We start from the raw sequence: 13582 nt of genomic DNA on the forward strand, positions 1-13582 counted from the left end.
CTAGCCCCGTGTGTCTCTCTATCTCTCTGTGTCTCTCCCTAGCCCCGTGTCTCTCTAGCCCCGTGTCCCACTCACGTCGGGTTTGTCTAACAGCAGGCGCAGGTTGATGGCGAAGCCGGCCATGTCTATCGCGAAGGGCCTCCGGGGATCAAAGACGGTGCGCCAACCGTGGACTCGGCCGTGTCTCTCTGTGTGTCTGTATCTCTGAGTGTCTGTGTGTCTCTGTGTGTCTGTGTGTGTCTGTCTGTGTGTCTCTGTGTGTCTGTGTGTGTCTGTGTCTCTCTCTGTGTGTCTCTGTGTGTCTCTGTGTGTTTGTGTGTGTCTGTGTCTCTCTGTGTGTCTCTCTGTGTGTCTGTGTCTCTCTCTCTCTCTGTGTGTCTCTCTCTCTCTCTGTGTCTCTCTCTAGCCCCGTGTCTCTCTCTCTCTGTCTCTCTCTCTCTGCGTCTCTCCCTAGCCCCGTGTCCCACTCACGTCGGGTTTGTCTAACAGCAGGCGCAGGTTGATGGCGAAGCCGGCCATGTCTATCGCGAAGGGCCTCCGGGGATCAAAGACGGTGGAGCAGCGGTGGACTCGGCCGTGTCTCTCTGTGTGTCTGTGTCTCTGAGTGTCTGTGTGTCTCTGTGTGTCTGTGTGTGTCTGTCTGTGTGTCTCTGTGTGTCTGTGTGTGTCTGTGTCTCTCTGTGTGTCTGTGTCTCTCTCTGTCTCTCTGTGTCTCTCTCTGTGTGTCTCTCTGTGTCTCTGTGTGTCTGTGTGTGTCTGTGTCTCTCTGTGTGTCTGTGTGTCTCTGTGTGTCTGTGTCTCTCTCTCTGTGTGTCTCTGTGTGTCTGTGTGTCTCTCTGTGTGTGTCTGTGTGTCTCTGTGTGTGTCTGTGTCTCTCTCTCTGTGTGTCTCTGTGTGTCTGTCTCTCTCTCTCTGTGTCTCTCTCTAGCCCCGTGTCTCTCTAGCCCAGTCTCTCTCTCTCTCTGCGTCTCTCTCTAGCCCCGTGTGTCTCTCTTTCTCTCTGTGTGTCTCTCTCTAGCCCCGTGTGTCTCTCTCTCTCTGTGTGTCTCTCTCTAGCCCCGTGTGTCTCTCTCTCTCTGTGTGTCTCTCCCTAGCCCCGTGTCTCTCTAGCCCCGTGTCCCACTCACGTCGGGTTTGTCTAACAGCAGGCGCAGGTTGATGGCGAAGCCGGCCATGTCTATCGCGAAGGGCCTCCGGGGATCAAAGACGGTGCGCCAACCGTGGACTCGGCCGTGTCTCTCTGTGTGTCTGTATCTCTGAGTGTCTGTGTGTCTCTGTGTGTCTGTGTGTGTCTGTCTGTGTGTCTCTGTGTGTCTGTGTGTGTCTGTGTCTCTCTGTGTGTCTGTGTCTCTCTCTGTCTCTCTGTGTCTCTCTCTGTGTGTCTCTCTGTGTCTCTGTGTGTCTGTGTGTGTCTGTGTCTCTCTGTGTGTCTGTGTGTCTCTGTGTGTCTGTGTCTCTCTCTCTGTGTGTCTCTGTGTGTCTGTGTGTCTCTCTGTGTGTGTCTGTGTGTCTCTGTGTGTGTCTGTGTCTCTCTCTCTGTGTGTCTCTGTGTGTCTGTCTCTCTCTCTGTGTGTCTCTCTCTAGCCCCGGTGTCTCTCTAGCCCAGTCTCTCTCTCTCTCTGCGTCTCTCTCTAGCCCCGTGTGTCTCTCTTTCTCTGTGTGTCTCTCTCTCTGCGTCTCTCTCTAGCCCCGTGTCTCTCTCTATCTCTCTGTGTCTCTCCCTAGCCCCGTGTCTCTCTAGCCCCGTGTCCCACTCACGTCGGGTTTGTCTAACAGCAGGCGCAGGTTGACGGCGAAGCCGGCCATGTCTATCGCGAAGGGCCTCCGGGGATCAAAGACGGTGCGCCAACCGTGGACTCGGCCGTGTCTCTGTGTGTCTCTCTGTGGCTGTGTCTCTGAGTGTCTGTGTGTCTCTCTCTGTGTCTCTCTCTGTGTGTCTGTTTGTCTGTGTGTGTCTGTGTCTCTCTCTGTGTGTCTCTGTGTGTCTCTGTGTGTTTGTGTGTGTCTGTGTCTCTCTGTGTGTCTCTCTGTGTGTCTGTGTCTCTCTCTCTCTGTGTGTCTCTCTCTCTCTCTGTGTCTCTCTCTAGCCCCGTGTCTCTCTCTCTCTCTCTGTGTCTCTCTCTCTCTGCGTCTCTCCCTAGCCCCGTGTCCCACTCACGTCGGGTTTGTCTAACAGCAGGCGCAGGTTGATGGCGAAGCCGGCCATGTCTATCGCGAAGGGCCTCCGGGGATCAAAGACGGTGCGCCAACCGTGGACTCGGCCGTGTCTCTCTGTGTGTCTCTCTGTGTGTCTCTGTGTCTCTCTGTGTGTCTGTGTGTGTCTGTGTGTCTCTGTGTGTGTCTGTGTCTCTCTCTCTCTCTGTGTCTCTGTGTGTCTGTGTGTCTCTCTCTCTGTGTGTCTCTCCCTAGCCCCGTGTCTCTCTAGCCCAGTCTCTCTCTCTCTCTGCGTCTCTCCCTAGCCCCGTGTCTCTCTAGCCCAGTCTCTCTCTCTCTGTGTCTCTCTCTGCGTCTCTCTCTAGCCCCGTGTCCCACTCACGTCGGGTTTGTCTAACAGCAGGCGCAGGTTGATGGCGAAGCCGGCCATGTCTATCGCGAAGGGCCTCCGGGGATCAAAGACGGTGCGCCAACCGTGGACTCGGCCGTCCGCGCCCACCGCGGGTGACTCAAAACGGAGCCCTCCCACAAACGCCACGGGCCACACGGACACCGTGAGGGTGGAGCGCATCTGGTGGGGATGGTGGTGATAGTCAGGCATAGGCACACATCCACCAAAAACACACAAACACAGACACACACACAGAGACACACAGACACACACACAGACACACACACAGACCAAACAGACACACACACAGACACACACACAGACACACACACACAGACACACACACACACAGACACACACACACACAGACACACACACAGACACACACACACACAGACACACACACAGACACACACACAGACACACACAGACACATACATACACACACAGACACACACAGACACACACAGACACACACAGACACATACATACACACACAGACACACACAGACACACACACAGACACACACAGACACATACATACACATACAGACACACACAGACACACAAAATATAAACAAAGATCCCCCATATAGTCTTAACAGACTGTAGGGGCAAGTACTGCTAGCGAGCACTTATGAAGGCCGGAACGGTACACGAGGGGGTGGGTGGCCAGCACCACGCCCGACCGCCTTTGTCTCCCCAGTGGCGATGTTTACTACACACCGCACCAGGTACTCATTTGAGGCTGAGTCGACCTAGGGGAGGCCCAGGACCGGTTCAGATAATCGTCACTGGTGTTGGCCGTGAGCGGGAATCGAACCCGGGTCGCCAGGTTCATAGCGCAGCGTAGCGCTAACCGCTACACTGTCGCTCCCCTTTACACAAACATACACACACACACACATACAGACACACACACACAGACACACAGACAGAGACACACAGACACAGACTGACACACACACAGACACCGTGAGGGTGGAGCGCATCTGGTGGGGGGGGGTGGGGGGTGGTGGTGATAGTCAGGTATAGGCACACATCCACCAAAAACACACAAACACAGACACACAGACACAGACACACACAGAGACCACACAGACACACAGACACACACACAGACACACACAGACACACACAGACACAGACTAACACACACACAGACACAACAACAGCCACTAAGTGGCGGTGACGTCACCACGACGCTTGTGCCAGGCTATGTGCACCCTGAGGCTATCACGTGAAGTGTTGAACGCCCGCTGGCAGGAGGTCACGGGGCAGACCCAGGTGCCACGGGTCGACTGACTGAGATGACTGGCTGATGCACCACCTGTGCCCCCTACTGTGCCAACCTGCTGTGCTTTAGCCACCCGGCGCTCCGCTCGTTGTTCTGAGCGTCGCTCCTCCGCCCTCCGTTGTTGTTGGAGGGCGACTGCCTCCAACTGCCCAGTAGCAGCGTCCTTCACGAGCCTCCTCCACAGAGGCCGATCTTGACACCGCTGGTACCGGTCATCGGCAAGTCCACTCAGCTCCACGTCCTCCTGTACCACATCACTCCATCTCTTCTCTAGCCCGTGCCGTGCCCGTTTAGCCCCCTCAATCCGGCCGAACAAAAGCTGTTTCGGCATGCGGTGGCTGGGCATGCGGGCTACATGACCCAGCCAACGCAGCCTTGCCTGCCGGAGGAGCTCACCGATGGGACCTTGCCCAGATCTTTCAAGGATTTGTGAGCTCCTCACACAATTCAGTCTGGTTAAACCCAGGATGGATCGTAGGCAGGTCAGCCTAAATGTTTCTAACCGGCGAAGATGTTCCATTAGGGGGGTCCACGTTTCGCAAGCGTAGAGCAGGGAGGGAATGACCGTGGCCGAGAAGACCTGAAGCTTAGTGCGGAGCGACAGACCAGGTAGCTTCCACACAGCGTTACGCAACCGATGAAAAGATATTGCCGCTCGACTGAATCGGAGTGAGACCTCTGCTGTTAAACTGGAGCCGGTCATAAGCACACTGCCCAGGTATAGGAAACTCTCCACTCTCTCCACAACTGCCCCATCACCGATTGGGAGTTGTGGGAGTGGAGTGTCCGATGGTGCAAAATACCCAGGCAGGTGCTTAGTTTTGGTGGGGTTGATGGTAAGGCCCCATCTCTTAGTGGCACGCTCCAGTCTCAGCAGCAGCGTCTCCAACTCCTCCTCTGAATGAGCAGCTATTACCAAATCATCAGCATACATAACGTGGTTGAGCAATAGGGAGCCATCCCTTGACCGCACCCGGGCATCGATCAGCCTCCCATTATATCTGTACCATATGGAGATTCCGCCGGTACAGCTATTGAAGGCTTCACGAACTACGTGGTCAAAATAGATGTTAAATAATGTGGGAGCCAGAGGACATCCCTGTCGCACCCCAAGGTGTACAGGGAATGGCTCTGACTCCCGGCCACGTAGTTTTACCTGGGCCCGCTCACCATCATGAAGGTCCTTAATGATCGTGAGCAGAGGGTCAGGTACTCCAAAAGCACGAAGAACAACCCAGAGCCCAGGCCTACTGATGGTATCATAGACCTTGACCAGGTCAATAAAGCAGAGATGTAGGTCTTGTTGGAATTCCCTACACCTCTGCTGCAGCAGACGGACAGAAAAGATGGCATCTGTGCAGGACCGCCCTTTCCTGAAACCGCATTGGGGCTCCGCAAGCCTCTCCTCAGCGTGCCTGGCAAGGCGATGCTGAATAATCCTTTCCAGGACCTTTTCCGGCACACTGAGGAGTGAGATGCCCCTGTAGTTGTTACAGTCTGTGCGGTCCCCCTTCTTAAAAAGCAGGACCACCACACACAGACACACACAGACACACACAGACATACACACACACACAGACACACACACACAGACACTCACACAGACACACACACACACAAGACACACACACACACAGACACACACACACAGACACACACACACAGACAGACACACACACAACAACACCAACAACAACAACCGCCATTCGCCACTAAGTGGCGGTGACGTCACCACGACGCTTGTGCCAGGCTATGTGCACCTTGAGGCCACGTGAAGAGTCGAACGCCCGCTGGCAGGAGGTCACGGGGCAGACCCAGCAGGTGCCACGGGTCGACTGACTGAGATCACTGAGATGACTGGCTGATGCACCACCTGTGCCCCCTACTGTGCCAGGCTAGGTGCACCAGGAGGTCACGGGGCAGACCCAGCAGGTGCCACGGGTCGACTGACTGAGATGAGTGGCTGATGCACCACCTGTGCCCCCTACTGTGCCAACCTGCTGTGCCCTAGCCACCCGGCACTCCGCTCGTTGTTGTGAGCGTCGCTCCTCCGCCCTCCGTTGTTGTTGGAGGGCGACTGCCTCCAACTGCCCAGTAGCGTCCTTCACGAGCCTCCTCCACAGAAGGCGATCTTGACACTGCTGGTACCGGTCATCAGCAAGTCCACTCAGCTCCACGTCCTCCTGTACCACATCACTCCATCTCTTCTCTAGCCCGTGCCGCGCCCGTTTAGCCCCCTCGATCCGGCCGAACAAAAGCTGTTTCGGCATGCGGTGGCTGGGCATGCGGGCTACATGACCCAGCCATCGCAGCCTTGCCCGCCGGAGGAGCTCACCGATGGGACCTTGCCCAGATCTTTCAAGGATTTGTGAGCTCCTCACACAATCCAGCCAGCTGGTAAACCCAGGATGGATCGTAGGCAGGCCAGTCTAAATGTTTCTAACCGGAGATGTTCCATTAGGGGGGTCCACGTTTCGCAAGCGTAGAGAAGGGAGGGAATGACCGTGGCCGGGAAGACCTCAAGCTTAGTGCGGAGCGACAGACCAGGTAGCTTCCACACAGCGTTACGCAACCGATGAAAAGATATTGCCGCTCGACTGATTCGGAGTGAGACCTCTGCTGTTAAACTGGAGCCAGTCATAAGCACACTGCCCAGGTATGGGGAAACTCTCCACTCTCTCCACAACTGCCTCATCACCGATTGGGAGTTGTGGGGGTGGAGTGTCCGATGGTACAAAATACCCAGGCAGGTGCTTAGTTTTGGTGGGGCTGATGGTAAGGCCCCACCTCTTAGTGGCACGCTCCAGTCTCAGCAGCAGCGTCTCCAACTCCTCCTCTGACTGAGCAGCTATTACCAAATCATCAGCATACATAACGTGGTTGAGCAATAGGGAGCCATCCCTTGACCGCACCCGGGCATCGATTAGCCTCCCATTATATCTGTACCATATGGAGATTCCCCCGGTACAGCTATTGAAGGCTTCACGAACTACGTGGTCAAAATAGATGTTAAATAATGTGGGAGCCAGAGGACATCCCTGTCGCACCCCAAGGTGTACAGGGAATGGCTCTGACTCCCGGCCACGTAGTTTTACCCGGGCCCGCTCACCATCATGAAGGTCCTTAATGATCGTGAGCAGAGGGTTAGGTACTCCAAAAGCACGAAGAACGACCCAGAGCCCAGGCCTACTGATGGTATCATAGGCCTTGACCAGGTCAATAAAGCAGAGATGTAGGTCTTGTTGGAATTCCCTACACCTCTGCTGTAGCAGACGGACAGAAAATATGGCATCTGTGCAGGACCGCCCTTTCCTGAAACCGCATTGGGGCTCCGCAAGCCTCTCCTCAGCTTGCCTGGCAAGGCGATGCTGAATAATCCTTGCCAGGACCTTTCCCGGCACACTGACGAGTGAGATGCCCTTGTAGTTGTTACAGTCTGTGCGGTCCCCCTTCTTAAAAAGGGGGACCACCAGGGCATCCTTCCAATCCTGCGGAACCCGTCCAGTGGTCCAGACTGTTGTTATGATGTCAAATAGGGCAGTCTGTGCACAAACGCCACCCTCCCTCAGCATTTCGCTTGGGAGATCATCTCTGCCTGCTGCCTTTCCTGGTCTCAGACTCCGGATCGCCTTCAATACTTCCTCAGCAGATGGCACCTCAGCCAGCCACTCACAGGGGGTGACTTCTTCCAATATTTGAGGCACCGCAGCCTCAGCAGGATCATCCTCACTTTATGCCACGATGTTTTCCTGGCTGAGGGATTTCCCCTCCCCCAGGACCTCACAGAAATGCTCAGCAAATCTGCGAACCTGTTCCTGGGGGTCGGAGATTGGATCACCGTTTTTTCCCCTAATGATGGTAATAGGTGTGGCGCTGCAGGTTACTTTTTTGATGGAGTTAAATAGAGATTTGTGATCACGGGCCACTGAGGCAGACTCCATCTCCTCAGCAAACCACGAATTAAACACACACACACACAGACACACACACAGACACACACACGCACACACATACACACACACAGACACACACACAGAAACACACACAGACACACACAGACACACACACACACAGACACACACACACACAGACACACACAGACATACACACAGACACACACACACAGACACACACACAGACACACACCTCTCTGAACACATCCAGGCTGTAGGTGTTGTCATCGTCAGCAAAGTAGACGACTCCATCGGGCGGGGGCGGCTCAGCGGACGCCGCTGACGACGCCGATGAAGACGAAGCCCCAGCCGCTGATGATGTTGACGAAGACGAAGCCCCAGTCGTCGCCGACGACGAGGATGATGAAGAAGAAGAAGACGAAGCCCCTCCTCCTCCACCTCCTCCACCTCCTCCTCCACCTCCTCCTCCTCCACCTCCTCCTCCACCTCCTCCTCCTCCACCTCCTCCTCCACCTCCTCCACCTCCTCCCGACGACGAGGGCGCCGGCGGCGGGCCTGCTGATGAGGAGGAGGCTGCTGACGAGTTGAAGCTGCCGTAGACGTCCCGCAGCCACTTGAGGGCGGCGTTGCGCTGAAGAGTTCCCCGCGGGAAGCGAAGGTGGCTCCTGTTGGCCTGGAGCGGTGGTGGCGGTGGTGTCAGTCGCTGAGATGGTGGTGGTGGTGATGGTGGTAGTGGTGGTGATGGTGGTTGTAGTGGTGGTGGTAGTGGTGGTGGTGTTGATGGTGATGGTTGTGGTGGTGGCTCCTGTTGGCCTGGAGCGGTGGTGGTGGTGGTGGTGTCAGTCGCTGAGATGGCGGTGGTGGTGGTGTCAGTGGTGGTGATGGTGTTGGTGATGGTGGTGATGGTGGTAGTGGTGGTGGTGTTGATGGTGATGGTTGTGGTGGTGGCTCCTGTTGGCCTGGAGCGGTGGCGGTGGTGGTGTCAGTCGCTGAGATGGTGGTGGTGGTGGTGTCAGTGGTGGTTGTAGTGGTGATGGTGGTGATGGTGGTAGTGGTGGTGGTGGTAGTGGTGGTGGTGGTGGTGTCAGTCGCTGAGATGGCGGTGGTGGTGGTAGTGGTGGTGGTGGTGGTGTCAGTCGCTGAGATGGCGGTGGTGGTGGTAGTGGTGGTGGTGGTGGTGTCAGTCGCTGAGATGGTGGTGGTGGTGGTAGTGGTGGTGGTTGTAGTGGTGATGGTGGTGATGGTGGTAGTGGTGGTGGTGTTGATGGTGATGGTTGTGGTGGTGGCTCCTGTTGGCCTGGAGCGGTGGCGGTGGTGTCAGTCGCTGAGATGGTGGTGGTGGTGGTTGTAGTGGTAGTGGTTGTAGTGGTGGTAGTGGTAGTGGTGGTAGTGGTGATGGTGATGGTTGTGGTGGTGGTGGTGGCGGTGGTGGTGGTGGTGGTTGTGGTGGTGGTGATGGTGGTGGTGGTTGATGGTGGTGGTAGTGGTGGTGATGATGGTTGTGGTGGTTGTAGTGGTGGTTGTGGTGGTGGTTGTAGTGGTGGTGGTGGTGTCAGTCGCTGCGCTGATGGTGGTGGTGGTAGCAGTGGTAGTATCACTCACTCATTCATTAACTTACTCGCTCACCCACCCACTCACTCACTCACCCACCCACCCACTCACTCACTCACCCCCTCACCCACTCACCCACCCACCCACTCACCCACCCACCCACCCACTCACTCACCCACCCACTCACTCACTCACTCACCCACTCACCCACCCACCCCCTCACCCACTCACTCGCTCACCCACCCAACTCACTCACTCACCCACCCACCCACTCACTCACCCACTCACCCACCCACCCACTCACTCACTCACCCACTCACCCACTCACTCACCCACTCACCCACTCACTCACTCACTCACCCACTCACTCACCCACTCACTCACTCACCCACCCACTCACTCACTCACCCACTCACTCACCCACCCAACTCACTCACCCACTCACCCACTCACCCACTCACTCACTCACCCACTCACTCACCCACCCACTCACCCACTCACCCACTCACCCACCCACCCACTCACTCACTCACTCACCCACTCACTCACTCACCCACCCAACTCACTCACCCACTCACCCACTCACCCACTCACTCACTCACCCACTCACTCACCCACCCACTCACCCACTCACCCACTCACCCACCCACCCACTCACTCACTCACTCACCCACTCACTCACTCACCCACCCACTCACTCACTCACCCACCCACTCACTCACTCACTCACCCACCCACCCACACCCCCACCCACTCACCCACCCACTCACTCACTCACCCACTCACTCACCCACCCACCCACCCACTCACCCACCCACCCACCCACTCACCCACCCACCCACTCACCCACTCACTCACCCACTCACTCACCTACTCACTCACTCACCTACTCACTCACTCACTCACCCACCCACTCGCCCACTCACTCACTCACTCACCTACTCACTCACTCACCTACTCACTCACTCACTCACCCACCCACTCGCCCACTCACTCACTCACTCACCTACTCACTCACTCACTCACCCACTCACCCACTCACTCACTCACCTACTCACTCACTCACTCACCTACTCACCCACTCACCCACCCACCCACCCACTCACCCACACCCCCACCCACCCCCCCACCCCCCCCCCACCCCCCCCACCCCCCACCCACACCCCCCCCCACCCCCACCACCCCCCACCATGAGCCTGTAATGTGGAGGCGTCTCCACGTAGAGGTGAGTGAGCGGCAGGCGCCTCGCGGCCCTGCTGAGGAGGTGTTTGACGAGCTGGGTCGGCGACTCGGCATCCTCCACCACCAGCCAGTGGAGGTTGGGCACCAGCGCCAGGGTGTGGGAGAGACGGGTCAGCTCCGCCTTCTGCACGGCGCGGGCGTACGTGGGGGTCACGGCAAAGATCACCGGCAGACGCGGATTCCAGTGGGACCAGCTGCGCCTGGGGGAGAGGCATCAGCGGTAGGAATCAGCGGTGGTGTGTTATCAGCGTAATCAGCGGAATCAGCGGTGGTGTGGTATCAGCGGTATCAGCGGTATCAGCGGTATCAGCGGAGAGGTATCAGCGGAGTGGTATCAGCGGTGGTTTTGGTTGTATGGAATCAGCGGTAGCAGCGGAGAGGTATCAGCGGAGTGGTATCAGCGGTGGTTTTGGTTGTATGGAATCAGCGGTATCAGCGAAGAGGTGTGGTATCAGCGGAGTGGTATCAGCGGTGGTTTTGGTTGTATGGAATCAGCGGTATCAGCGGAGAGGTATCAGCGGAGTGGTATCAGCGGTGGTTTTGGTTGTATGGAATCAGCGGTATCAGCGGAGAGGTATCAGCGGAGTGGTATCAGCGGTGGTTTTGGTTGTATGGAATCAGCGGTAGCAGCGAAGAGGTATCAGCGGAGAGGTATCAGCGGTGGTTTTGGTTGTATGGAATCAGCGGTATCAGCGGAGAGGTATCAGCAGAGTGGTATCAGCGGTGGTTTTGGTTGTATGGAATCAGCGGAATCAGCGGTGGTGTGGTATCAGCGGTATCAGCGGTATCAGCGGTGGTGTGGTATCAGCGGAATCAGCGGTGGTGTGGTATCAGCGGTATCAGCGGAATCAGCGGAGTGGTATCAGCGGTGGTTTTGGTTGTATGGAATCAGCGGTATCAGCGGAGTGGTATCAGCGGTGGTATTGGTTGTACGCAATCAACTTTTGTATGGAATCAGCGGTAGCAGCGGTGGCATTGGTTGTTAGCGGTTAGCGGTGGTTGTATTGGCATCGGTGATGGTGGTTGTCAGTGATGGATCCAGTGGTAGCCACTAAGCCGCTTAGACATTCACTCACCTACCTTACGTACTAAGTCACTCACTCAGTCAGTCACTCACTCAGTCACTCACTCAGTCACACACTCAGTCACTCAGTCACCCATCCACTCACTCAGTCACTCACTCAGTCACTCACTCACCCACTCACTCACCCACTCACTCACTCACTCACCCACTCACCCACTCACCCACTCACTCACGCACTCACTCATTCACTCACTCACCCACTCACCAACCCACCCACTCACTAACTCACCCACTCACCCATCCACTCACTCACTCACTCACCCACTCACCAACCCACCCACTCACTCACCCACCCAATCACCCACCAACTCACTCACCCACTCACTCACCCACCCACTCACCCACCCACTCACTCACTCACCCACTCACCCACCCACTCACCCACCCACTTACCTGTGCCTGTGTAGCCGATTCTGTCCATATCCCCCTTCACCATCGTCAACATCATCATCATCATCGCCATCAGCGGCCTCGTCCTCAGCATAACCGCCATCATCATCATCATCAGCAGCATCATCATCATCAGCGACAGGATAGCGCATTCGCATGAAAAGCTCTTTCAGCGCTTTCCGCTTCTTGATTCTCCTTGTCAAGAATCCAGCAGCAGCATCAGCAGCAGCAGCATCATCAGCAGCATCATCATCAGCAGCAGCATCGTCAGCATCATCAGCAGCAGAATCATCATCAGCAGCAGCATTGCCAGAGGTCGGGAATTGACAGGGCGCTGCTGCTGCTGCTGATGATGATGCTGCTGCTGCTGCTGATGATGCTGCTGCTGATGATGATGATGCTGGCTGCTGATGATGATGGTGGCGAACGTGCTGCGGCACTGACGTGACGATGTCGTCTGTCATGGAGAGAATATCATCAGCAGCATCATCATCAGCATCATCATCAGCATCATCATCAGCATCATCATCAGCATCATCAGCAGCAGCATCATCATCATCAGCATCATCATCAGCATCATCATCAGCAGCATCATCATCAGCATCATCATCAGCATCATCATCATCAGCAGCATAATCATCATCATCAGCATCATCATCAGCATCATCATCAGCATCATCAGCGTCATCATCAGCATCATCATCAGTAGTAGAAGTATCGTCAGCATCATCATCAGCATCATCATCATCATCAGCATCATCAGCATCAGCATCATCATCAGCATCATCATCAGCATCATCAGCATCAGCAGCATCATCAGCATCATCATCAGCAGCAGCATCATCAGCATCATCATCATCAGCAGCATCATCATCATCAGCATCATCATCATCAGCATCATCATCAGTAGTAGTATCATCATCAGTAGTATCATCATCATCATCATCAGTAGTATCATCATCATCAGCATCATCATCATCAGTAGTAGTAGTATCATCATCATCAGTAGTATCATCATCATCAGTAGTATCATCATCATCAGTAGTAGTATCATCATCATCATCAGTAGCAGTATCATCATCACCATCAATAGTGGTATTATCAGCATCATCATCATCAGTAGCAGTATCATCATCATCAGCATCATCATCAGTAGCAGTATCATCATCAGCAGCATCATCAGTAGTAGTATCATCATCATCAGTAGCAGTATCATCATCATCAGCAGCATCATCAGTAGTAGTATCATCATCATCAGTAGAAGTATCATCATCATCAGTAGAAGTATCATCATCATCAGCATCATCAGTAGTAGTATCATCATCATCATCAGTAGCAGTATCATCATCATCAGCAGCATCATCAGTAGTAGTATCATCATCATCATCAGTAGAAGTATCATCATCATCAGTAGAAGTATCATCATCAGCAGCATCATCAGTAGTAGTATCATCATCATCAGTAGCAGTATCATCATCATCAGCAGCATCATCAGTAGAAGTATCATCATCATCAGTAGTGGTATCATCATCAGCAGCAGCATTCACACAGTGGGTGAG

At 55.0% G+C, this 13582-nt stretch overlaps 1 protein-coding gene across 1 annotated transcript in view; it reads right to left on the reverse strand.

The window, feature by feature from the left end:
• LOC116938073 (uncharacterized) overlaps window positions 1–13582 on the reverse strand; it is a 38635-nt gene that overhangs the window by 10350 nt on the left and 14703 nt on the right. The window contains exons 3-7 of the mRNA XM_032945246.2: window positions 12027–12480; window positions 10497–10749; window positions 8334–8429; window positions 7989–8060; window positions 2537–2725 (exon numbers count right to left, since the gene is read on the reverse strand). Of these exons, the coding sequence (XP_032801137.2) occupies window positions 2537–2725; window positions 7989–8060; window positions 8334–8429; window positions 10497–10749; window positions 12027–12480 (1064 nt within the window). The remainder of the gene's footprint in view (window positions 1–2536; window positions 2726–7988; window positions 8061–8333; window positions 8430–10496; window positions 10750–12026; window positions 12481–13582) is intronic.

Source organism: Petromyzon marinus, chromosome 82 (genome assembly GCF_048934315.1).
Source record: "Petromyzon marinus isolate PM22_M1 ecotype Great Lakes invasive population chromosome 82, UKy_Petmar_22M1.pri1.0, whole genome shotgun sequence".
NCBI classification, from domain to species: Eukaryota; Metazoa; Chordata; class Hyperoartia; order Petromyzontiformes; family Petromyzontidae; genus Petromyzon; species Petromyzon marinus.